We start from the raw sequence: 26,695 nt of genomic DNA on the forward strand, positions 1-26,695 counted from the left end.
AACAACATATTAAAACGAAGCAATTGAGTTTAGAAAATCTCTTTTACCACACTAGCTATAACAAATCAATCTACTGCTACTAACAATGCACAGTGGTTGCAGCTACTTTTGACATTTCTGTCACGTTTATAAAGAAGCGTTTGGCACTTGCAGAAGGTGAGAGAAAGATGGATTCACACGCAAAAACACGAACCGAAAGTAAAACTCGGAAAGTAAACACTGAAAAACTTACATCAACAAAATTAAGCCTTTAAACTGTTCTACACAGTTTGTAAATAAAATAAAAATAAATCTGCTTAATTAATAGAAATAAGCGAAAGTATAGAAGGAAGCATTACAGAACGAACGAACGGAAGAGCCAGACTTGGTAAACCCGACGGATTAAAGAAAGAATGGAAGTTCCACACACCGTCACCACCGTCACCGTAGCGGTTAGTCCATCTAGTCCGGACGTGCCAAATACACCAAAACATTAGAACAGCCATTTACCTGATATCTTCGAGTTGAGAAAGTACGGATCCGGTTGCCATAGATTATCGAAAAACTCCGGCGGAAGTATCACGTGATCGTCGCCATCCTCGAAAATGTCGTCGTGCAGATCCAGCCTCGACTCGACCCACTTCTGGTGCACGAACATATCTACTCTGGATATGCCGGTGCCGGTGTTGATTTGTTTCGTGAGATTTGTGTGTTGTTGTGGTCGGGCCGCGTTGGTCGGTCGGTCGGTTGGTTCGTTTGTTTGTTTGTCGGTCGGCATCGAACCCGTTGGAAAGGTGCAGGCATACCAACAACAACAAAAAAAAAAAAAAAGGGAAAATTGCATTATTAATCGATTGCTTTCCCATCACGTCCAAACCCCCCGGATGAAGGGGTTTTTCCACAAGGTTTTCGGTTTGTTTGTGTTGATGCAATGCAAGTTTTAAAGGACCGGGATACATGCGAGGTTGTGCATTGTGGAGGTGCAACAGCCTTGGACATGAACCATTTCAGGAGCAGGCAGGCAGGGAAAAGGAAGGAAAATTAGCAAATGAAACAGCAATGAAAACAACAGAAAATGGGAAACAAAATTTAGATGTACGATTTGATTGTGAATCATTTATGTCTTCTCTTTCCCACGCTCCAACGTTCTTTTCCACTCGTTTACTCTCATTCGTTTGGATTTCTTTCCTGGTGGGTGTCCCCCTGTCACTGTGACAATCGGCAAATCCCGTGCAACTGCACCGGAGTGTCACCTCCGGTCCTCCGATGTCACGGCGGAAGTAGGCTTGTACCCATTGGCAATTGAGCCGACCGCGCGACCCGCCCAAGTTATGGGCTGTTGTTTAGTGTCGTGTGACCCCAAACCCACCCACCACCCATCCGCCTGTTCAACGCAACTGGGTTTGGTAATTCGGCTCACCGGGCTGGTCTAATTGAAGGACACCGGGCCTAAATTGTGGTGCGCCATTTTGGTGCCACCGAACCACCAACTGGCGCGCGGTGGTAGTGGTGTGACCACAGCAAGCGCACGTCATTCGCGGCGTGGATACTAAGGCAGCACGGTGTGGTAGTAAACCGAGTGTGTGCATTTTATGTTCATGGCCGTCGTGCACCGCCATGGTGCATGAGTTTTGGAATGAGTGAACGGAACAATAAGTAGCGATCGAAACCGACCGTCAGTTAGGTTTTGTCGTTTTCGTGCTCGAAAGATTTCAATCGTAGCTGTTGTATTTCTAGGTTGGGTGACTCAGATTTATTGGTGGTTGACCTTTTTTTTTGCTGTGTTTTGCATATCATTTGTTGATATGATTAGGAATTTAGTCCAATTTTAGGGCTTTAAGAAAGGATTTATTCCAACGAAGAAGTTTTATACACTTTTATGTGTTGATGTTAGAATAAGAAACTACACGCTGGTATCACTACGCTAATTCCTAATCAAAATTTGTGATCAACGTACTGATTTATCTTCAAAGTCTTGACTTGTAGATTTCATTAATTTTGATGTTGTGATATGTCGACCAGAACCTACCGGGTCGAAGTCATCCGTACAAGTAGCTTCGGTAGATACAACCAAGCATAAACGAATCCGAATTCCGTGACCTCCAAAGAGGTCCATCGACCGGTCGCTTGCCTCATAAACTTGTATGGGGCTCCAGGGCTTTGAGGATTAAAAATTGTCAGAAAGTCCCTGTTTAAACATATTTTTGTGATTGTTACCACTAGAAAGACCTACATGTCATTTTGAATTGTTCAGCGATTTTAAAAACTGAAATAATTCTCTGAAGGTAAAATAATTCGAACTTTGCTTGCATATTTAAATTTATTATCTACTAAAGTGTGTAATTCCTTGCATTAAAATAAGAAAAAAAAGAAAAGAAAACTCCATGCTTTTGTTATGTCGATCTACTCTCGACCATTACGAAATGATTTATCGTTCTCAAAATGCCAAATTGAACGTTGATATAGTTAAATTGCAGCCAAAATCCCATCTTTTCACAAAAACTCGTGCAAAACTGATAAAAAAAACTGCACAGGGGACTTCGATCTCAAACTTGACAAGCCATTTTGACACGTCCGGTCGAAGTGACATTTACATTTAATCCTGCTAAAGTATTCTCATGTAACGACCTTGATAAACGGTGTACGAAGCTTTAGCTAATTTATATTAATTTAAATCAATTTTCAATCGTCAGGCAATGTTTCATTAGTGGTAGTCACAACAGACGGTTTTTTCCAATGTGTTTGCCTACCTTTAGGCGTACAGAACTATTGCAAGTTTAATATTTCGCATGGGATCAGGGTTAGCATTGTGATGGTTCTTATGTTGGGTGAATCTGAATCAGATTTATGATTCTGATGAGTTACACGAATGAATCTGAATTTACATTCTTGCAAATATTCGAGAATTCGTAAACCTTTGAGTGATCCATGATTCTCTAAGGATTCATGAATCTTTTGAGAGTCAATTCCAGATCTGAATGACTCGTCATTAAAGCACTCTCCTCAAAAGATTAATTAAGCACAGCACTAAATGATTCACGTTTAGAGTTGATTTTTTAATGGTGATTTGTGAAGTTTTCTTTAGATTACTGTTTAAAAATTATGCTGACGAATCGTATGAAGGTTAGAAATAGCTAGTCATTTAAAAACCATAAAAAGCGATTATGCCGCTGCAGCGCATATGCAAGATGGAGTGGGTACAATATATTTGTTTGGTTATTGTTTGCTTAGCTGCTTTCGATACCTAAAATCCATATCCTCGACATTTATGGAATTGATATCTACCACGAATATACTGAACTCTACCACAACCGGGCTGCCTTTTTGTGACGGTGGCCGAACCTCTGAAACGAAGAAAAAGAGAGAAAGAGAGAGAAATCATTAAACAAATGAATTGAATGAAGCAAAATCCGGTTGATGAGTGCACCATTGAAACATTTTCGGACCTTTTCTGCACATAATCCTATAAGCACTCATAAGCGGTTGGCCAGCTCGAGCAGCCTGGTGGGTTAAAAATAGTACATTCTGCGTACAGCAGTACACCGGTTCCGGGTTTCCCGTGCGTGCATTTATTTCCGGACCGGAAACACAACGCACTGCCGGGTTGGGTGGCTGTTATTTACCGTGCCAAGCGAACATGTACAGCACACCAACGCAGGGAACCAAGGGCGCTAGGCTGCAGTGACCTTGTGAACTTATTACGAATCGTGGTGGGCGCACGGGCGCAACCATAAATAAGTAGGCACGTTGCAATTGCACTTCCGAAATTCGTAAAACATTTCCGCGTTCTTGGTTTACACTGGCCTTCCCCGATTTGGAGTGGTGACTGGTGTGAGTGATGCGAACGAATGCCCAAGGTGCGAAGTGCATTTTAATGAAGCTAATTAGCTGTGAGTAGTTATTTTTCACCACCGGTAAGTTTATTCCTGAAAGGCACGAAAGAACAATTCTACATTTCAATTGTGTTTTGCATACGAAGTAAAGTGTGCTGGTGCTTGATTTATTTCCCTTTTTAATAAATGTATTGCATTAGCAAACTGGTGCAGATACATTTTAGGCTCCCTTTTTTTTGCAAGCGGAGATGTAGTTCATTGCCATCTTCATTAGCACATATTGGATTTTAATTGGATACGAGATCTTTGGATGTCGAGAATTGGATGTGAGATCTTCTTTGACCGAACTTTAAACGGTTGTTTTGGGTCGTTTAGTAGAGCAGAGAATTTGCTGTTTTATTTAACGCATTCACCGAAGATTTCCACAAGCCTAGACAGCCATGATCAATCGCTATCGAAGCAATGTACTCAACAATGTTGAGGCTATAACGAGCTCTGATTACTTTATCCGCAAAGTCTTGGGTATTCTGACAAAGCGTTTAGAATATCGCTTATTTGACTTCCTGCTCATTGAAGTATCTCTGGAAGTGAATACACTGAGCTCATGGTTAAAAGAGGTGCCTTTGAGGGCAGCTTCTTCGAGAGGTCGATTTCTCATAACGAGTGTCTTTGGACTCCACATCAGTTTTGCATGGTTTGGTGGCAGAGTATGTGGAGTGAAGATAGACTCGGGAGGTCACACTACAGGTATCCTTGCGTTTCTGGTGTACCAGGCTCCCGGTAGTTCATTCGTAGGATGTCTAGACTTATGTCGAACCGTTATGCAAAGAATGCGCACCTTCAACGAATAGGCATGTCCGACTCCAAGGTTTGTAGCTGTAGCATCTAGTTCCACGACATCGATCAAATCCTCTGATCATGTGTGGAATACGATGCGACAATATCCGCGCCTCTAGCAGCCGTTCGGGCATCATAAAGAACACCTGCAGTGGTCCCATTCTCCAATTGCCTCATTCTGGATCAGATGGTCTACGAAAATGCACCGATGCTGTTCGACTTTGTCAGAGAGATCGGAGTCACGGAATGATTCCTTCCCTATCGTGTAGGTAGTACGCACTATCGCCTCCTTCCTTGTTTGGGTGTAGTGTGTTATGTGTGGGGTTCTTGTTCCTACATCAGTGGTTAGCACTATTGTTGCGTGTTATTGGTCCACATCTACATTACATCTTCTGGGTGGAGAGCAGGAGCAGCAATGCCTACCACATGTAGGAAACACCCTATTATAGTCGCAGGTCAACGAGACCAATATAAGACATCAGCTGGCAGTGTAAAATTTGTGCATTTGGACATCCGGGACTACATCGTATGGAAGACAGCCTGTTGGGATTGGAGATGGCGCTACAACCACTTCAAGGCCAGGATGCCGCTAAAACACTCACGGCGGAGTGTCGTCGTTTGGAAGTACTTTACACTGACCTTTTTGGCGGACTCATTAACGCCATTTGGACCTACCGGAGGCGCGGTCCATGTGGAGGGCTTAAAATGACTTTCACGAGTATATCGTCATGGTAAACATACAGGACATGTGTGGATGTACACTGTATGCAATTTACATTTCACCTGGAGTTCTCCCGTGATAAGGTGCCACCTTAGGGTTATGCTAGTTAAGAAGGATAGTTTTTGAAATTGTTAGTTAAGAAGGCCAGTTTTTGAGATATACAGCCCGGGCGTTCCTACGCTAACAAAAAAAGCAACCAAATAAGAGTTGAACAACATCAGGTGATCGTTTCTACCTACACGCAAACAATTGTAAAATTGCAATTCATTAAAAGGATAGCAATTATTGGGGCTTTATTTTTGGTTTTTGTGTTATGCATTCTCTCCCATTTCACTGTGACCCATGATATCTTAAAGCATTTGGCCAAACAAATCATACTTTTAAATTAAAGTTATGATGGTCCCTCCCTTCCAGTGCAGTGCATATTCGTCTCCAAACAGCAGGCAAAAGTAATCGCTACAAATGGACTAGTTGTCAAGTTGCCAAATTGTCTGTCGGAACATAAGCGATAAGTATTAAGGATCGAATCAATTTTTTTTATCACCCTCACGGTCTTGCTATCCATTAGAAAGACAAAAGAGAGAGAGGGTATTGTTTACCGTTTCATTTCCTAATTAAATACAACCACGCTTCAGCAGGTGGATTTGTGTATTTTCCACTATGGAATAGTATTGTTTGTATACTAAAGTGGAGCCAACCGGTTTTTGCTGCTTTGCAGTCCGAATTATCAATACGGGCGGCTATCGTTCTGTACTAATCTGAATCAATCAAACTAAACATCAAATTAGAAATTACCAAATTGATTGGCATGCTGAAATTCTAAACTTATCGATGCATCCATTCCAACTGGGTTGCAGTTTCGAAAAAAAGAAACTAGGAACGATTCAAGACGTCTTTCTAAATATTCTGCAATAATGCAATCACTGTACGATATTTAACAGGTGAATTAAGTCCGAAAAACTCAATAAGTCAGCTAAATTGATGAACTGTTTGATATTTAATTTGATTGGCGTAACATGGTTAATGTTTTGAATTTGCGATGCGATGTTGTTTTGTTCGTTTGTTCGATTGCTTCGGCAATCATCAGTGGAATTATGCACTTAACCTTTCGCTTTTGCTTTACACGTTCCGTAGTTTCGCGTGTATAACGTTTTGTATCCACGGTTTTCTGTCGAAAAGTAGGAATCGTGCTATACACGTAGAATTTGTTTTGTAACGAATTATGACGGATAACGAACTGAATGCATTTGATCGCTGTCGGATTTTCGAACGGTTTTTTTTTATGGCACAATTTTAACCAGCACGGTTTTAGTTGCACTCGTTCAAACTTATTGCCGCTTAATCTCATCAGTTCTAATAAAAAGAGGCCCTTCGGCTCGAAACTACTCGATTGTGATCGCTCTCGCCATCTGCCGGAACCAACCGCTACTTCCCTGATGTTCAGGGGCGTCAAACTGCTTTAACAAAAACCTTGAAGTAAGCACTGTGCAATATTTTTATCTATCGTTTTTGAAAAATGATTACAACATTTTAATCATATAGAGACATTTTCAACGATCACCGTAAATTCTCCCCTAGGCAAACGGCTGCATTCTTTATCGCTTCCCACTCATCCGTTCATCAGAAGTAAACCTCAATACAACACGACATTAGTCATCGATCAACGCAGGACCTCTAAGGAAGAAAATGCATTCTTGTAGCCCGACTCTTCGGAAGCCAACATCCTCCGCAAGCGCAATTCCCACTATAGAGCATTTCGCAATAAGACATCTATCACTTATCTTGGGTCAAAAGTCAACACCGACTATAACATTGATGTAGACATACGCGCTAGAGTGCTGGCTGCAAACCGGTCATTCCACAGTCTGAGGAAACTTCTCCACTCAAAACACCTGTAACGACGAACGAAGCTAGGATTATACAGAACCTATATAGTTCCAGTACTCACATAAGCCTCTGAGACATGGAATTTGTCCAACACTGACGAATAGTTATATAATCTCGGCAGTAGATGCATTGTAGTGGATCAGTTTTTACATAGTCTCGACAAGACTAGACGATTTGATCACGATTTTTACGAAATTTGGACTGTGCAAGAGCTGATAATTTGATGCATCTTAGTGCGGCGTCTTGATTGCTGCTCCACTCACGTTTCCATGTTTAAGTTGACACTCTATTTGCGCATAAACAAAAATCTACATAACATAACTCTGCTTGATGTAGTTTGTATGACACATGGATATACACAACATAGCATGTTGCGTCCCTCGTTTTCCAACGCGAAGGCCTTTTCGTTGCCTTTTGGCTTGGTATGGGTTGGAATCCAGCAAAAAGTTATATTTTTTGTATGAGGAATATCGTCGAGATGCGTCGAGAAGGGTCTTTGGATCTCTCGTGATCTATTGCAACCAATAAACTATCGCTATCCTGAAAGATAACATTAGGTTTGGAAGGGTTCATCAGATGCTATGATCTATGCAGTTGCCTCTGCCAAAAAGATTGAGGTGTGATCCACAAGCTTTATTACACAATTCGATTTCGATGAGTGTAAGTACTTTAGGGTAGTTGTGATTCCAGGGATGATTTCCGGACGATTCCGGGATGCAATTAATGTTACAGCGTCCGCGCATGTAAAAGCTCTTATATCAGGTGGTAGATATGAATTTATAGACTCTCTACTTATTGGCAACAGAGTTGAAGGGAACATAGCACCTTGAGGTAACCCATTCTCCAACTGTTTGGTACTGGAGTGGTTTCCACCGAAAAGGACCCTGAGTGTTTTTCAACACTGATATCCAGAATTTAAATGATTTCTTCTGTTCTTGTTGGCTCAAACAGCTGGTAGGTCTCCCAGCTACGCGGAAATTCAAGAGACGTTGATCTATGCGGTCCGCATTCGGAAACTTCCTAAACATTGGATCTATACCAAAAATATAATTTAAATTCTGATCTACAGAAAGTTTGCCCAATTGACAGAATAAGAGGCAATTTTTGTATCATGGCAGTTAATATTTATTAGCGTTTTTTTTAAACCATCAAGAATCTCCTTTTGTGTTGTTATAGCCCCATTACAATCTACAAGCAAAATAAATGCGCCCAACGCTTCCCACCAGCACAGAAAGATTGACGTGAGTTAATATATCACCACGTGGATGCAGCTACCGTATTAGACGAAGAATAATCCGCGCATTGAGCAAAAGGAATAGGAAAGGCCATAGTGCCCCACATCACGCAATGTGGTTTTCCCCTCGAGGAGGTTTGAATGGACAACAAATACTGGGAAATGGGTTTTTCCAAGACGCGCAATAGAACCTCGGGCACCTACATTTTGATTAATAAATGATGCAATGCAGGCGAATGGATTATTGTGGTGTTCGGTAGGTGTTGGATCACCGCTCGCTCGATGCTATTTACGATTGGCGAGCAAGGACTTAGGGATACTTTTGCTGCAGCACTCGCACCACGGGCTGCGGGGGTCATTTGCCCTCTCGACGCTTGGGTTGCGTTAGAATACAACAGTGAAATTGGCTTTCGCCTTTCGGACCAAAAAAGATTATTAGTTGTTTTGGCAAACGAGTGGGTGCTAATCGAACGTTGGCTGTACTCGCTGATGTTGTATATTGACTTAATCGAACGCCAAAACTCGAATATTTACAATTTAAGCCATTCATAGTGATTCATTAATCGTTCAAACTTTTGTTTTCTAGTTTCTCCACACTGTTTCAACTTTCCGATCTCGCTTATACTTAAAAACATTAAAAAATGTCCACGTTTTACATATTTTTGATCGGTTTAATCCCAGCAGTAGTCTAGAATTTCTCACATTAATAACCGACAGTAGTTCCAAACAGAAGGAAATGAACGAAAGTAGCAACCCAACGGCACAAATTGTCCAGCAAATCAGTAAATCCTGCACATCAAATGCACGTGCTGTATCTTTTCCGGACGCTCTAAACCGGTTGCTAATCTCAAGAGTGTCCCTCTCATCATGGTTAAACCAGTTCCGTGTGATCCAATACCGGAAAAGATCACCCTCGACGAAAGCCGTCCAGTGAAAGGTGAAACCAGATGAAACGCATCCCAACGTATATGGCTCCACCGTTCGGCGACATCGCACGGTACAACAACGTGATACTTCTTCGGTTCGTCGCCGACCAGGACGTCACGCTCATTCGAGAAGCTAACCGAGCTAATCTTCCTCACGTATTGGTTGACGTAAATAGGCAGACCGGACCGATTCACCTCGTCCACTGTGCGGAACTCAGGATAATACAATGCCTGCGAAAGTCGAGCAGTTAGTACGGACTGGTAGACGGTTAGGAGAATAAGGCTGGCATAGATGTAACCGGTCAGTATGCAATTACCCGCGGAGGTGTCGGTTCTGGCCCTCGGCGGCCCATTGATGAACGTCTGGAAGATGTCAAAGTTGACACTGAGAAACGAGTGTCCCGTCAAGTAGCCGTAACGTTGCACCAAATAGCTCGTGAGCTCGGAGACAAGCAGTAATGCAAGCCACACACTCCATTGAAATGGGTCGGTCAAGAGTCGGATGAACGGAATACGATCACTTCGCGGCGAGAGTATGCAGTGATAGCTGAACTGCTTCAACGAAATGCGCCGTACCGGATTCGCTTTGAACGTATCGTACACGATGCCAAAGTCCATCGGTTTGTTTTCCCGCCATTTGTGCAGATCGTCCGTGTGGATGCGGTAACTTGCGTTGATTGAACGGCTCAGTACGTCGATGAAGTACCAGTAACGGTTTGACGGCAGCATGCTATTAGTTTCGTCCCCGCGTGTGATGTATATCGAGAACTCATAGCCATGCAGATTACGATACTGTTTTTGGAACAGTTCCTCGAGCGAGGAGAACGACGGCCGATCGGGTCGATGTACGATGGCTGCCTGCTTGAACGAATCCAACGATACACAATCGAACGTTCCGAGCAAATCGTAGAAAAGCACAACCGAGTTATACGGTCGTTTGTAATTTTCGAAACGAAACATGGCAAATGCATTCTGACTAGGATAAAGAAACAGAACCATCACGATGAATCTTGCATTGCCAAAGCGGTACACCTTCCAGCTGAAAAACGATTGGAACGCTTGTAAACCCTGCGTGATAGGGAGATTGGACTATTAATGCCATTTGACAGTGCATATCCGCAAAACCATCACTTACGCTGGGTGAGTTGTTGACGAATATGATGAAGTACTTCTTGGACGTCATGAATTGTTCGATTGGATCGTCTTCCATGTTCACCTGATGGGCACAGGAGTATACGTCCAACCCATTCAACACGGTACCGAGAATGTCATTGGCCTGAGGATCTTCGTGGAAGCGCATAAACTTCAGCTGATAGACGACATCGTTCGCACAGATTGGTTGAAGTAGCTCCAACAAATATCTGGCTACTGGTGCATCTGGACGCAGATATGACGAACTCCAGGAAGGTAAGAAAAGCTCATGCCGAAATGCGCTAGTAGCTTGCCAACATCCAATATTGGTGAAGAGTACTAACAGCAGTGACCGGTCTCCTGCAACCATCGTAGCCAACTAATGAAAGGCTACTTTTGCACCTTCGCACCTGTTGTAAACATTTCTTCGAGCACCGAATTATTCAGCGGAAAACACTTTAAATAATGAAAAATCACAAGTATGATTCTGGGATTTGGTTGATTGCTTTAATTGAGTTATTTTTTATGCAGGAAAAGAAAGAAAGAAAGAAATTCGTTCATGCAGGGAAAGAATTCAAGGTTATTTTTTATCATTCAAATGAACAGACCGTTGTAGATTTATTTTCATAACATAGCAGTTTAATCAAGCCCCAACCAGCTAACCGAATTTTTCGTTGAATTATCCCTTGACGGGCTGCCCGATAACATCCTTAACGGGCTGCCCGATAACATCCTTAACGGGCTGCCCGATAACATCCTTAACGGGCTGCCCGATAACATCCTTAACGGGCTGCCCGATAACATCCTTAACGGGCTGCCCGATAACATCCTTAACGGGCTGCCCGATAACATCCTTAACGGGCTGCCCGATAACATCCTTAACGGGCTGCCCGATAACATCCTTAACGGGCTGCCCGATAACATCCTTAACGGGCTGCCCGATAACATCCTTAACGGGCTGCCCGATAACATCCTTAACGGGCTGCCCGATAACATCCTTAACGGGCTGCCCGATAACATCCTTAACGGGCTGCCCGATAACATCCTTAACGGGCTGCCCGATAACATCCTTAACGGGCTGCCCGATAACATCCTTAACGGGCTGCCCGATAACATCCTTAACGGGCTGCCCGATAACATCCTTAACGGGCTGCCCGATAACATCCTTAACGGGCTGCCCGATAACATCCTTAACGGGCTGCCCGATAACATCCTTAACGGGCTGCCCGATAACATCCTTAACGGGCTGCCCGATAACATCCTTAACGGGCTGCCCGATAACATCCTTAACGGGCTGCCCGATAACATCCTTAACGGGCTGCCCGATAACATCCTTAACGGGCTGCCCGATAACATCCTTATCGGGCTGCCCGATAACATCCTTATCGGGCTGCCTGATAACATCCTTATCGGGCTGCCCGATAACATCCTTATCGGGCTGCCCGATAACATCCTTATCGGGCTGCCCGATAACATCCTTATCGGGCTGCCCGATAACATCCTTATCGGGCTGCCCGATAACATCCTTATCGGGCTGCCCGATAACATCCTTATCGGGCTGCCCGATAACATCCTTATCGGGCTGCCCGATAACATCCTTATCGGGCTGCCCGATAACATCCTTATCGGGCTGCCCGATAACATCCTTATCGGGCTGCCCGATAACATCCTTATCGGGCTGCCCGATAACATCCTTATCGGGCTGCCCGATAACATCCTTATCGGGCTGCCCGATAACATCCTTATCGGGCTGCCCGATAACATCCTTATCGGGCTGCCCGATAACATCCTTATCGGGCTGCCCGATAACATCCTTATCGGGCTGCCCGATAACATCCTTATCGGGCTGCCCGATAACATCCTTATCGGGCTGCCCGATAACATCCTTATCGGGCTGCCCGATAACATCCTTATCGGGCTGCCCGATAACATCCTTATCGGGCTGCCCGATAACATCCTTATCGGGCTGCCCGATAACATCCTTATCGGGCTGCCCGATAACATCCTTATCGGGCTGCCCGATAACATCCTTATCGGGCTGCCCGATAACATCCTTATCGGGCTGCCCGATAACATCCTTATCGGGCTGCCCGATAACATCCTTATCGGGCTGCCCGATAACATCCTTATCGGGCTGCCCGATAACATCCTTATCGGGCTGCCCGATAACATCCTTATCGGGCTGTCCGATTGTTATGTCTTGGGGTTCGGACGGATGGACGCGGAAGCACAGATCGTTTACCATTGTTTGTACGTTAACTTATTACATTTATTAACAATAAATAGATAAAACACTGTGACGTGCGGCAGCGGTTGCCAGCACGTCTGCTCACCGCTGATGCTCAACCCGAAGTCTGTCGATTACGCATACGCGTTGATATCGGGTCAATCACGCATTGACCCGTAAGCGACGCACCTGTGTCACGCACACATCTGGATGTTGTCGCATGGCGCAAACAACCCAGAGCGCAAAACATGCGACAAAGTCTGCGTCTGCAACATCTCCCCCTTCAGGATAGCTGATACCCGTCGAATCTTCGTGGGGCTCTTCTACACCTAGAAGAGCGGCGAAGTGGAGGTATCGGCTTTGCTTCCGGATGATGTACTTGTTGTTGTTCAGCTGGTGCCGGGGAGGGAATCGGAACTGACCGTTCCGATGTTTGCACGTCCGGAAGCTTCGTTGTCAAAGGTAGAGACGCTAATGATGACGATGAGTTCGCTGACAACCATGCCGCAGACAAAGACGATGATGATGATGAAGACGAGGACGTAGGTGATGACGAAGACAATGACTTAGATGATGGTGATAAAAACGATGACGTTGGGGATGACGATGACAATTGCTTAGATGATGAATATAAATCCCACGAATCCAGTAAGACATCTAATGGTAAACGTCTCGACTTTATGTCCGATGATCGACGATCGCTAGCGATCATTCTTCGACGCAGTTGATTAACATGACTTCTTATCATCCGATCACCTTCGATTTTGACTTGATACATTACGTTTCCATTCCTTTTAACGATAACTGCCGGGATCCATGTCCATGAACCTCGCCTATAGACTTTTGCATATACTTGATCGTTTGGCTTGAAACCTCTTACACCTGTTTCAACTGTTTCATGCTGAACCTTTGCTGGTGGACGTAGCAACTCATGATTGGTTCTTATAGTTCTGCCAAACATCATTTCTGCCGGTGTTTTGCGATGTTCTAGTTGTGCATTTGGAGTAGTTCTATACGCTAGCAGAAATATATCTATTGCTTCTTGCATTGTTGTATCTCCGTGCTTGATTTTCACCAACGCTCGTTTAAAAGTGTCAACAAAACGCTCTGCTTGCCCATTTGACTGTGGGTGGAAAACTGCGGTTCTTATGTGATGAATACTATTTGCCGTACAGAATTCCCTAAAAGCCTCACTTGTGAACTGCGTTCCATTATCCGATACTAATGTAGTGGGCATTCCAAACCTTGCAAAAACACCTCGCAGAATAGCTATCGTTGCTGTTGTTGTGATACTTCTTGTTTTAACAATTTCCGGCCACTTTGAATAAGCGTCTACTATCAACAGGAAATAATCCCCCTCTATGGGACCAGCATAGTCGACGTGTATTCTCTCCCACGGGAAAGAAAGTTTACCCCAGGGGACTGGAATCTCGTGTGGGGGTGACTTGGCCGCGGCAGCACATGATGAACATGCACCTACTCGTTCAACTATATCCCCATCCATACCGGGCCAATACACGTAGCTGCGGGCAAGCGCCTTCATGCGTTGCACTCCCGGAATGACCACGATGAAACTGTTCCAAACATCTTTTCCGTAGCTTTTCTGGTATAATCAACCTTTCACCAAACAGAATACCTCCGTCTATCGTCGACAAGGCTTCCTTTCTGTAGTAGTAGCGTGCCAAATCTTGCCCTAAAACCTTACTCTGTGGCCAGCCTCGTTGAATGTATTTGTAGATTTGACGTAACACCTTGTCGGTCTGAGTGCTAGTTACTACCTCTCGGAATGTTAAAGGAAGAACGGATAATGAATTTGTTGCGACCGACCTAATATCCTTTTCCAGCTCAATACTTGCTACGACGTAATCTTCCTCCGGCTGAATTCGCTCCCTTATGAGTCTGGACAGCAAATCAGCATTTCCGAAATGATCAGTGCGAATGTACTCGATATCAAAATCGTACAATTGTAGAGTAAGCGCAAAGCGTTGAAGTCTATTTGCGGTATAAATAGGAATCCCCTTCTTTGATCCAAAAATCTGCAGCAATGGTCGGTGATCTGTTTGCAATCTGAAGTGACGTCCGTATAACATTTTATGGAACCTTGTGACTGCAAAAACGATTGCAAGACCTTCGCGGTCTATCTGGCTATACTTCTTTTCAGTTTCTGTGAGTGCCCGTGATGCGTGTTGGACTACCTTAATAGTACCGTCTTGGAATTTGTGGCTTATGGTTGCTCCTAATCCAACAGATGATGCATCAGCTGAAACTATGATGTTTGCTTTCGGGTCATAATGTGTGAGCAAAAGATTTGAGGAGAGAATCTTCTTGAACTTTTTGAAACTTTCATCACATTGTTTTGTCCATTTGAAACTTTCACCCTGCTTCAAGAGGCAATCTAGGGGATATCTAAGATCCCTCATACGTGGAACGAACTTGCTGTAGTAATTTATGGCTCCAACAAATGAGCGTACTCCTGAAACATCTGTTGGTGGTGGCAAGTTAATAATGGCTTCAATCTTGGTCGGGTCTGGACGAATACCATTTCCGTCTACAATGTGACCTAGGTACTTTATTTGTTTCATTCCGAAAACACACTTGTCTGCACGGATAGTGAAACCATACTCTTTTATGCGACCAAGCACTTCCTTCACGTTAGTGTCGTGTTCCTCTTGTGTTGTTCCACCGATGATCAAATCATCCATATATCCGCAAACTTTCATCACGCCTGCCAGCATGGTATCAATAAGTTGCTGAAATACGGCAGGCGCAATTTTGATACCGGGTGGAAGACGGTTATACTGATACAGGCCGCGGTGAGTGTTTATAGTAAGTAGCGGGCGGTATTGTTCTTCTACTTGTACTTGCGAGAAAGCATCTGATAGGTCGATGGTAGTAAAAATCTTGCATTGCGCCAACTTGGTAAAAATGTCTTCAGGTACAGGAAGCGGATACTCGTGCGGTTGTAGGGCCTCATTCAATCCCGTAGAATAGTCACCACATATTCGGATTTTTCCATTTGACTTTCTAACAATCACAACAGGCGCTGCCCAATCTGCGTAATTTACCGGAGTAATCACACCATTTGCTTCTAATCTATTTAACTCCTTCTCGACCACCTCTCTCATTGCATAGGCAACGGGCCTTTTTGGTCGGAAAATAGGGCGAACACCTTCTTTTAGCCTCAGCGGCACTTGGACCTTCTTACACACACCTGCTTCACTAAACACTTCCGGGTAGAGTTTCTGAAGACTTGTTAAGGATGCTTCTCCCGTTTTAGTTGCGAGACCGTTGCAGAAAACATTCATAGGCATCGAACTCAAATCAAACAGCTCAATAACATCTGTTCCTAATAGCTGTACATGTGCTTCTGCTACACGAACAGTCGCTAAACGTTTGACGTTGTTGATGACCAGATACGTTGAGAATTCTCCTTCCAGTCGAAAATTCGTGCCTGCTGCTGTTAGCGCTTTTACGGTTGGCTTGTCCAGCTTCGGTTTCCCTATCTGCTGCCAAATCCGTCGGTCTATGACAGTGATGTCAGAAGCTGTATCTAACTGTAAGCGTAGCGGGTTTCCATTGATGAAAACGGTGACGTATTTCCTTCTTATTGTCACGCTACATGAATTTACATGCACTACCTTCACTGCTGTTCTTTGATGTCTAACTCGCGATCTGCTTTTGTTGCGACAAAACCCTTCTTTATGCCCCATTGTTCCACACTGCTTGCATTTATGGGTTTTGTAAGCGCAATCCTTTACCCAATGCTGCGTACCACATAACCAACATGGGTTTCTAGGCTTAATGCTGGATGAGCTTGACCTTCCATTTTGAAAATGCTGTGCGCCTTTTGGCATGAAATGGCGTTGCTTCGGCCATTTTTGGATCATGGATACCTGCTTATGCGCACTTTCCTCTATCATGGCGCTGTCCGCGTGGAGATTTACAATGCCCTGGCATTCCGAGGATAATTGCTCTAAAGTGATTTCAGCGTTTTTCTCGATACGGTTTAGTAACCGGGTCCTGAATTCTAAATCACGTTCACTTTTCAGACCGCACACGAACACTAATGCTTTTAACTGATTTTCTGTCATTTTCTTTAGTTCAAAATCCTCACACGCACGGTTTACTCTACATGCGTAGACCATAAAATCCTCTGATTGTAGTTTAGACAGATTCAGACACTTGTATCTTTTACTAAGGATGGTCTCTTTGGCGCCAAACAATGCCTTGAGCTTGCTGACTGTCTCGTTAAAAGAAAAATTTCTCGGATGTTCCGGAAGCACAAAATTTGTATATCGTTCGTGTTCGGCGATTCCTAACTTCCTTAAAAGCACTCTCACCTTTGCTGCGTCTTCTATGAGGCTAGCGTCTTTCTCAAAAAGCTCCTCATATCTCGCGTACCAAGCAGCAAACGTTTTGTTTTCTTCCGGTTCATAACGGTACTCACTCAGTGATCGTGCGATGAAATCCAGTGTAGATTCACCAGGCGGTTTGGTGCTCGGGCTAGGTGCAGGACGTTGCATAAGCTGCATCAAAATCTCCTGCTGTTGTATCATTTGCTGTTGCAGGAGCTGCATCATGTTCAAGATTGTAGCGTTGTCGTTCGGGCCGGGGGCGGTACTGGTTGGCTGAAAAATATTACCACCGTTGTAATTATTTGAAACACTAGGCGCGGCTTGCCTCTGGTTTGACAATCTTCTAGGATTGTCTTCTTCCACAAATTCCATCCTATCCTGTTCCATTGCACTTTGCTTGCGATGGCTGATGGTTTAAAGCGGGACACGGCGTCGTTTTCGTCGGATGATCGGCGATGGTGACTTCTGTTAGGACGCGGCGTCGTTTTCGTCGGATGATCGGCGATGGCGGCTTTTACTGGGACACGGCGTCGTTTTCGTCGGATGATCGACGATGGCGGATTTGCGGGGACGCTATGCCGATGAACTAGCTGTTCCTTTTTCCTCGTCGCCAGTTGTTATGTCTTGGGGTTCGGACGGATGGACGCGGAAGCACAGATCGTTTACCATTGTTTGTACGTTAACTTATTACATTTATTAACAATAAATAGATAAAACACTGTGACGTGCGGCAGCGGTTGCCAGCACGTCTGCTCACCGCTGATGCTCAACCCGAAGTCTGTCGATTACGCATACGCGTTGATATCGGGTCAATCACGCATTGACCCGTAAGCGACGCACCTGTGTCACGCACACATCTGGATGTTGTCGCATGGCGCAAACAACCCAGAGCGCAAAACATGCGACAAAGTCTGCGTCTGCAACACCGATAAAATCATTTATACCTTATTATTGGACCTCTGCCACTCGCAATCGAATGGTACAGCCTAACTAAAAAATCTGCTCGAATGTATAAATTCACATATTGATGCTTGACTGGGTCGTTGTTACGGGGAAACGGTCCGGATGGGATTTTGTACCTTTCCTAGCAGTGTGGGAAGGCTTCGGTACAAAATATAGAATTTTACCAGAGACACTTTCAAGTTAAACCGATTTTATAAATTTCACAGTTTTTTACACATACGACTTATAAACACGATGTTTGAAAGGAAATACACAAAGGACTGTACAGCGTATAGCGTACAGTGTACATGTAGCGTGCAGCGTACATGCCAATGAGATAAATTGCGTTAATTTACCCTTAAAATAGGAAAAAATGGTTAGGGAAATATATTTGAACAGCATCTTGAGACAAAAATTGTCCACTGATTGGTTCTAATTTTACAGTTTATTTTTTAAATCCTTCACACTGTTTTCTCCCATCTGATTGTCCCAAATACACCATCTGGTAACGTTGGCCTACCTTTCACATAGTCCTCCGGCAGCACTACTCGTGGTTTGAGTGTGTAATTTTTCGCCGCCAGCACCTCCTTCAGCAAGCTGCAACGAAACGAAAAGAGAATAATATGCGTGAGCCGCTGGGTGGTCTAGAACTGGGTAAAGGAAAATCGGAAATGAAACCGATTCCGTTACATCCCGGAAGTGTTATTACTCTAATGGTATTAATCTATTATTAAACGCACCGTTTCAACGTCCTGTGGGGTGTTTGGGACACACAAAAAAACGCACGCACACACACACACACATCCTTCGATCGCAGCTCCGATAGCAAACAAACCCCTTTGGGAGTCCTGCAGGGAGTGTTGATGCAAAGCGCAAGTGTTGCGCCGTGTGTATGTGTGTGTGCGCGCGCGATTTTCTTTTTGATTTTTTTGCTCATATCCATACGTTCTCCCATTTGTAGCGTATCCATGACACACATCGCACACTGACAGTTCTTTTCATGATCGAACGGTCGAAATGGCGCGAACGGTTGTTAGCACCCCACGTGAGACCGCGAGGCGTGGCAGGATCCTGCTGGGTGGCAGTAGGATTTCTGATGGGAAATGAATTAGCATAAAATGACGATACCGATAACGCTAAAGAGTGTGCCGGGCGGGACCCGCACGTCCAAAGTTTGCATTCCAGCGGCGTAACTGTGTTGCACGCCATCGGTGCAATTGACAGCCGCAGACAACGGTCGAATCGAATGGCGTCGGATGGGGCTAACCGGTCAATTTCCGTTTCGACATGCCGAAAGAATAAGCTTAAGCTCTTTCCTGGATGTATAAATAACTATTGGGTCGAACAGAGAATCGAGTAATTTTTCTGAATTACCTTAAGCCGGTCAGCATTGTCCAGCTTGAGTTTGCTGAACCGGATGTATGATTCTTCTGACATGACGGCAAGAAACAAACAAACATGACTTACATTTTGATGAGGCCAATCGAGGATTTAGTGTCCATTGGAAGCCTTTTTTATGAGATCGTGATATGAATGGAATGGCTACCAATAGATGCGTCTTACGTCCTACCTTACACCAGCGACTCTCTTCCACTCAAGAACGAAAGGTGCTTTTTTGAATGTCTGCTTAGGACGAATGCTGACAATCAATTGTTAATGAATAAACATGAGTTGTCGGAGTGTTTGGAAGTTAGTTTAGCCAGTGCACTCCAAAATAAACCGTGTGCAACTCTAGCAGCAGCAACATCGAATCAAATGTGAGGAATAATGAGCTCCACCGCTTGATGGCTGATCGCAAAGAGATGAAATATTGAGAAGTCATGAAAACGGTTACGGTATGTGTGTTTGTTGGTACTGATAATACCCAACAGATTTAATGTGTACTATTTAAAGTGCGTAGATGGATGCGTTGGTAGATAATGTATCTTCTAAATTCGTAGTTCCCGAATGAATAAACGAATATAATAATAATCTCAAAGGAAAGGCATCTTACTTATAGTTTGTTTTCTACAATTTTCTGAGCATATAGTGACATATCAATTTAAAGAAGACTGGGGAAATTTGTTCGGTAATTTGCCAGATTTTTTTATAAATACATCTATATTGAATGACTATTCAGCATATCATATGAAGATTGCAACAATAAATCTTTTCTTTGGCGTTCCGATCTTCTAGTGTTTGTATGTCTGTCTGTCTTACAACGGTTTTCAGATTTAATCTGGACCAAAAAAGGATGTTCTACTACATCCAACGTTGTGTGCCTTATCATTTTGTATGATTTGTATATTTAAAAGCGATAGTGATTGGCCAACAAGCGGCATTGTAGCTCTCTTTTCACTCATTCAATTATTACGTAACGCAAAAATTTGACAATTCGCACCTCTCTATTCTAACAGTCACGCCGTTACAGTTACAACAGTTATAGCCAATAAATATCTTTTATTAAAATGATTGGAACAAAAGGCATGGACCAGGTTAACTAAACCCAGGCCAGGTTTGTGAAAAGAAATACATCTTTCGGAGGACACTTCGTAGCCATGTCCCTATTCACTACCTAACCACAATCACTTAGTTTTCATCTTTTGTATCTTACACATTGTTCATCACTCTTTTTATTTTCGTTTCGCTGGATACACAGATTTTGAAGCACTACTCATAACCACTGATCATAATACCGCACGTTCTGGTTGTCAAAAAATGATCATTGCTCCGAGAATAAGCGTCCGAGCACTAAATTATGTTTAATGTTGAACTGATGAATGAAAAGAGAAGTGCTATGCTCATGCCTTTGGATGTACAAAAAGGCAATGTTTTTATAATTGTGAGCAAGAATGTGGGTATTTGCCAGCAGATTTTAAAATGGGTGCCGCATTGGGTGCTCAAACGCGCAAGACTTCTGAGAGTATTTAGAGCTCTTTATGCCCAAATGTTTTTTTAAGAATTAAAACAATCGATGTAAACTGAATCAACCACTACATACCTAAATAAAAAAATCATCTCCTGAATGGACATTAGAAGTAATCTTCAAATCTCCAGATCGAGAATATAAACCATTTAATATCAACACCCCACAAGCCCTCCCCTTCCCTACACCCCTCAACATTCAACGTTACGTAATAAATTGATGCTCCATAATAGAACTAACATGTAAGACTAATGGAACAGAACAGAAACATAAATAACGCGGCACAAATTACCAATTTAATCGTTAAGCCTCAAAGACTTCGTTAAGTAAACCGTAAAGATTCATGAATCTTCAGATTTATTATCTTTGATTCAGATGGGATTTATAAATCTTTTGAGAGTTCAAGAATCTACAAGGGTTAATAACTCTTTAACCATTATGACTCTTTGGGGATTCATGTATTTTTGAAGTTTCATGAATCTTTAAGAATTTATTTGGATATGTTGTAATTAACATCGCCTAAAAGTATGCAATTATTATATAAAGACCTGTTTGCAGAAATGTAAGTAAGATAGCTGGCAGAAAATTATTCCTTCGCGTATAACAACTTTGTTTTTCAATTCAGTTATTTATTTGCACCATTTTACTAATGAGAAATGATACAGGCGTACACAAACAACTGGCACGCGACCAACGAGCAACCTCGACCTTGTTGGTTGGCCATTTTTCCATGCCTGGGCAAAATGAAAAACGTCATTCATTAACGATACTCATCGAGTTTTGACGCCACCTAATGGTTTTAATCAAAATAAATTGTATTATCTGAGGCAAATATCTAACGCACGTAGTGCTCGCGCCGGGGCCCGATGACAGAAGCTGGTGGATTATTTTTTCTAATTGTCACCCGTTAAAGTATGGACCGGACCTCGACTTTGGCCGCGAAAACATTTCCAGCCGATTGAAGTACGGTGAACCAAAAAAAAAAAACACAAAACCACGAATGAAAACATTGCACGATGGTCATACAACTGTGTGGTTTATGGGGTTTGCCGGCACGAAAAGCGACACGGGCGCGAACATGAAAGCGCGTTGATGATACACGGACGATAATAGCCCCATCATTTGACATTCCATTCCGTTTCAATTCAAACCCACATCGTTCGGAGTGGTTGCCGCACCGTTCGGGCTTGGTGTCTTCCGGGATGATAAAATGATCGGATTTGCACGCATCTTGACCAATGCGCGACTGGCGGGAAGATATGGACGGTGCTATTTTGTTGCACAGTCGGACAATTATTTCATGCCCGGAAGCGCCAGTTTGCATGTGGCCGGATTCATTCCAGGCAATCGAATCGTCCTGTTATTATTCCATTGGGCCGTTTCGTTGGTGTCTAATACGCTACGAGATTAGTTCTTACCCTTACAGGGAAATAGCACGCCAATAAGAGGACGGTTGAAAGTAGAAATTTATCTGCAAAAAAAAATCGTCGCATCGTTGCAAGAAAAAAAGTATACAACAAATACTACCAATTAAGCGGATGATATCTACTTCAAATGATGTTTTGAATGTTTGTTGAAAAAATATTTTCTTAACTTATAGTATAAAAACAAATGTTTGGTAAGGATTACAAATTAACTAAATTGTCGCAATATTTTGGAGTTTTAAGAATTTATTTGGAATGGAATGAACTTTGAATACGTTTGTGAATTGCGGGTTAAATTCACTCTTTTCACTTATATTATATTAATTAGGTTTGTATCGATATTGTCTATATTCGACTGTCTTTGGAGGTAAAACAGATTAAAATCGTGTATCATAGGGTAAGATTTTTATTGAACATTATTGATGATTGTTGTATTGAATGTAATGTTTTAGTCTGGTTTTTAACTACTTACCATAATGGCCTTAAACACATTTTTTTCTTACTCAGTTTTGGAGTTACCACATCGATTGAGCAACTTTATAATAGATCACCACGAGTAGTTATCGACGAATAGTAGTTCAATGCTCGAAAATCAATTGTACAATTTTCTGTTATTTCATGTATAATCCATGAAATTAAAGAACGTTTTGTCGATTTCATTCACGCAAGCCCCAACATACAGTGACTTGCTGAAGAAATAGAAACAAACTGCTAGACGATAACTTGAATCTCCAGAATTGCTGTAGTCAGTCTTATATAAGACACCGGAAACAACATGGCTGGAAATCGTGCTGGGTTGCCGGGTGCGATTGTGGGAAATTTGGCGTATTACATACATTGCCTCAACTAAGTGGAGTGTTAGATTAGAAACTAGGACTAGATGAAAAAAGGAGAATCTGAAGATGATCATCCAAGAAGCAATTTTAGAAAGATGATTGATCCAATCGTTTCTGTTAAAGTTGTTTGATGTTTGATGCAAAACTAACGATCACTCTTTGAAGCTTTAAATGCCTTTGCCAAGCATACCAGGTGGCTACGCTACGTATTACGGTGCGACCTATAGTGCGAAGTAACTTCGATTGCGCACGTTTATCGCGAAACGGATCCCTTTCTCAATACTCAAATAGATTGTAAATTTAAAGGACTACTTCAGAGAAGATCAGAACGCAGTACGCCTCGCGCAAACATCCGTTCTTGAATCCATGTTGGTTGCTAACTACTAATTTTAAACCTAGACCTCAACTCTTCGAAGAAATATAGAGAAACTCTTCGAACCGGGCGGAGGTTTCTTCCAAAAGATTACTTCAGAGAAGACCAAGTGCAACTTGCATCGGGAAAACATCCGTTCTCGAATCCTATCAAGATCTCTAACCAACATCAACGACGACAGCTAGCCTCTGTTCTCCATGTTGGAGGCGGCTGGTTGTGCTTTCTGTCCTTGCATACTACGGGGCTTTAAATAGCTAGGATGCGTAGGCCATCCAACGAGGCAGGGGTTTGGGGGTGAGGCCTTGCAACCCACCTCCAATAGTACCGCAATAAAAAATAAAGAAATCATTTCGAACGACTCTCGGACTATGCTGGCCGAGGATGCCAATACACTCGCTATTTTAGAACGGCGGGTGCTAAGGATTATCTTTGGCGGTGTGTGCGAGTAGGGAGTGTGGAGAAGAAGAATCAACCACGAGCTCACTGATCTATTTAGCGGAGCTGATTTCCTGAAGGTATTCAAAGCCGGAAGGATACAATGGTTGCGGCACGTGATGAGGATGCCTGGCTCATGCCCTACCAGAAAGGTTCTCGAATGTGCACAGCGAATTCGTTGGCTGGATCAGGTGGAGTAGAACCTGTAGGAAATTGGTAGCAGCCGTGGATGGACGAATGCAACCCTGGACCGAGTTTCCTGGAAGCGGATTGGCGTCCTGGCCATGTCTACACGGCGTGGTCAACCCTAAGCAGGCCAACAAGAAAAAGATGACCGATCTCCAATGTTACTGTTGGAGATGTTCTAGTGTGTGGCTACTACGCTTAAGCCACTCACAGGTGACAGGACATGGCCACCTGATGACGTGTGCAACAGCCACACACACACTCGGGAGCTCTCTCTTCCACGTGCCTTGGTGAAGGACAGTCGGCTTCTCTGCGTGCAATATATTTTTATTAATTGTACTGTAACTTTTAATTGTAGAAATAAATGTTGTATTAGCAACACAACAGTTACTTTTAACATTTTACCTAATGTTATGGCTTGACCGATCGAGATTATCTCGTGGTTATTGTATATTCATATACGATTGTGGTGGCTACCACAATTAAAAATAAAGAATAAAATCTTTGTATCCTGCCAATCCTTTTCTTCCTTCCAATGATGAAAAATCATTTTATTCGTTCGCTTCCAAATGTAAAAAAACTTCCCTTACTTCCTGGTCCTGACAGCTCGTGTTACAAAGTGCCACGCGCTCCAGCGCCCTCCGTTTAGTGCGTACGCTTAACTTCTCCTTACGCTAGTTTACGCTACCGGATTCTCTTCTACGCTGGCCATGTTCGCAACATTCGGTTTGTTGTGCTGCTATTGCTTTTGTGCTATTTGACAATTACGACTCTGCTACAAGTTACAGGTATTGAAGAATTACTTTCGAAACTACTCGTTGCGTTCGCAACAGAATTATCGTCTCGTTCCCAACACTACCGCTTTGGATAGATGTTTCAGATAAATAATTCCTGAGAGTTGTTTGGACCTTTGGTCTACGAGCTTTACGCAGAACTCACTATCATACAGCGAATTAGACTTGCCAGACTCCGATGTCATTAGAATGACACTGGACGACTCAGTCTGCAAAGCTTTCTACGTCGTCCAAATCAACAGAGGACGCCGAAATTGAGCTGAAGTCATGGTGTCGATGCGTCAACCAAAAAGGCCTAGGCGTTAGCTTGATCGTCAGAGGACTCTTCTAGCACATCATGATCGCGATGGTGGTGTAGTGCCCAACAATCCAGTAAGTAGGTTGTTGGGTCTCTTTAAAGTTAGGTAGGTAATCTCTTTTGTCATTGAACAATTTTAGGCTGTTTATATTTCAATACTTTAATAAAAAAAAGTAATATCTCTTTATTGCATTGATGAAAACATTGCTCGTTTACAGTTTTATATTAGACTTAATCTATTTTATTATATTAAATGGTAAAATAATAAATGTAAAGTATTATGCCATACTTTTCCGCCCGAACCACCGACAACATTATTCTTGCCAAGTAATACACAAACGCAATAAACAACACCTGAATCGCATCACCCGACAGCCAACCATTTCCGTAGGACAGTTACTATTCTACCGAAAACAGCTTTATTATGACATACGTACGGCACACTAACGAGTCGCGTGTGTCTACCCGTTTCGGTAAAATTTTATGCTGGGGCAGGCATCGTTTCGAAAAGAAAATAGAAAACAAAAGTTTAACTTCTCCCTCCGTAAATAGAGACTTTAATTTCGTCAAACTTCAGTTTATTCTGCGCTTCTTGGGCAGGTTTGGTTTACTCAAAAGGCTGATGGTAGTGACAGCGGGAGTGAGATAGAGAGTGCTTGTGAAGACAACAACAAAAAATACACGAGCCAGTCGGTTCCACAATTTTATGCACCGTTCTACCGAACAAAGGCGAACCACGAGCAATGTGCAAAGTTTGGGGAACTTTTTCCTCTCTGTGGTAGGCGCATGGTTTTAAAATAATTGCACCGCGGCACGAAACCCTGAGGCCCAGATGAAGCCCTTTTTGCCAATGGCTAGCGTCCGGTTTTATGGGTCATTTCTAGGGTCATCTTCGTACAATTTATGATTTTGCTCGCACACCGTTGTTTCGGTGGTCGTCATGCGATTTGTGTCTTTATAGAATTTTATAGAAGATAGAAGGTTTTTTTTTCGTTTAGAAATATGATAATTTCATAGTTAGAATAAAACAAATACAATAAATGAAACAAGTTTCGGTTCAATTCTAAATTATTCTCTGTTTTTTTCGTAGCTATTTTTTAACGACCGCGGTTAAGAATAGATGGTTTTGTATATAGACTTAATATCGACTCACAACCAGTAAACTATACGATGCCGTACATTTATTCCTTCCTGCGCATAAGCTTTGCAAATGGCTTTAAGAATTTTTTCTCCAAATCGCTTGTGTAGCATCAGCCCAAATTATTGCCATTTCCTGTGTAACAGTCGACGATAATTGCAGTTTCACTGCTCTAACCCTTATTATACACCGACAGGGCTAGTTGCAAACGGTCCCCCCGAAAAGCGAAGAAGC

General features: G+C 42.9%; 1 protein-coding gene across 1 annotated transcript in view; it reads right to left on the minus strand.

Moving 5' to 3' along the window:
* LOC128719113 (glycine receptor subunit alpha-4) overlaps window positions 1-26,695 on the minus strand; it is a 39,430-nt gene that overhangs the window by 4,279 nt on the left and 8,456 nt on the right. Inside the window, exons 2-4 of the mRNA XM_053812736.1 lie at window positions 18,593-18,669; window positions 3,224-3,323; window positions 490-644 (exon numbers count right to left, since the gene is read on the minus strand). Of these exons, the coding sequence (XP_053668711.1) occupies window positions 490-644; window positions 3,224-3,323; window positions 18,593-18,669 (332 nt within the window). The remainder of the gene's footprint in view (window positions 1-489; window positions 645-3,223; window positions 3,324-18,592; window positions 18,670-26,695) is intronic.

Source organism: Anopheles marshallii, chromosome 2, assembly GCF_943734725.1.
Source record: "Anopheles marshallii chromosome 2, idAnoMarsDA_429_01, whole genome shotgun sequence".
Taxonomy (NCBI): Eukaryota; Metazoa; Arthropoda; class Insecta; order Diptera; family Culicidae; genus Anopheles; species Anopheles marshallii.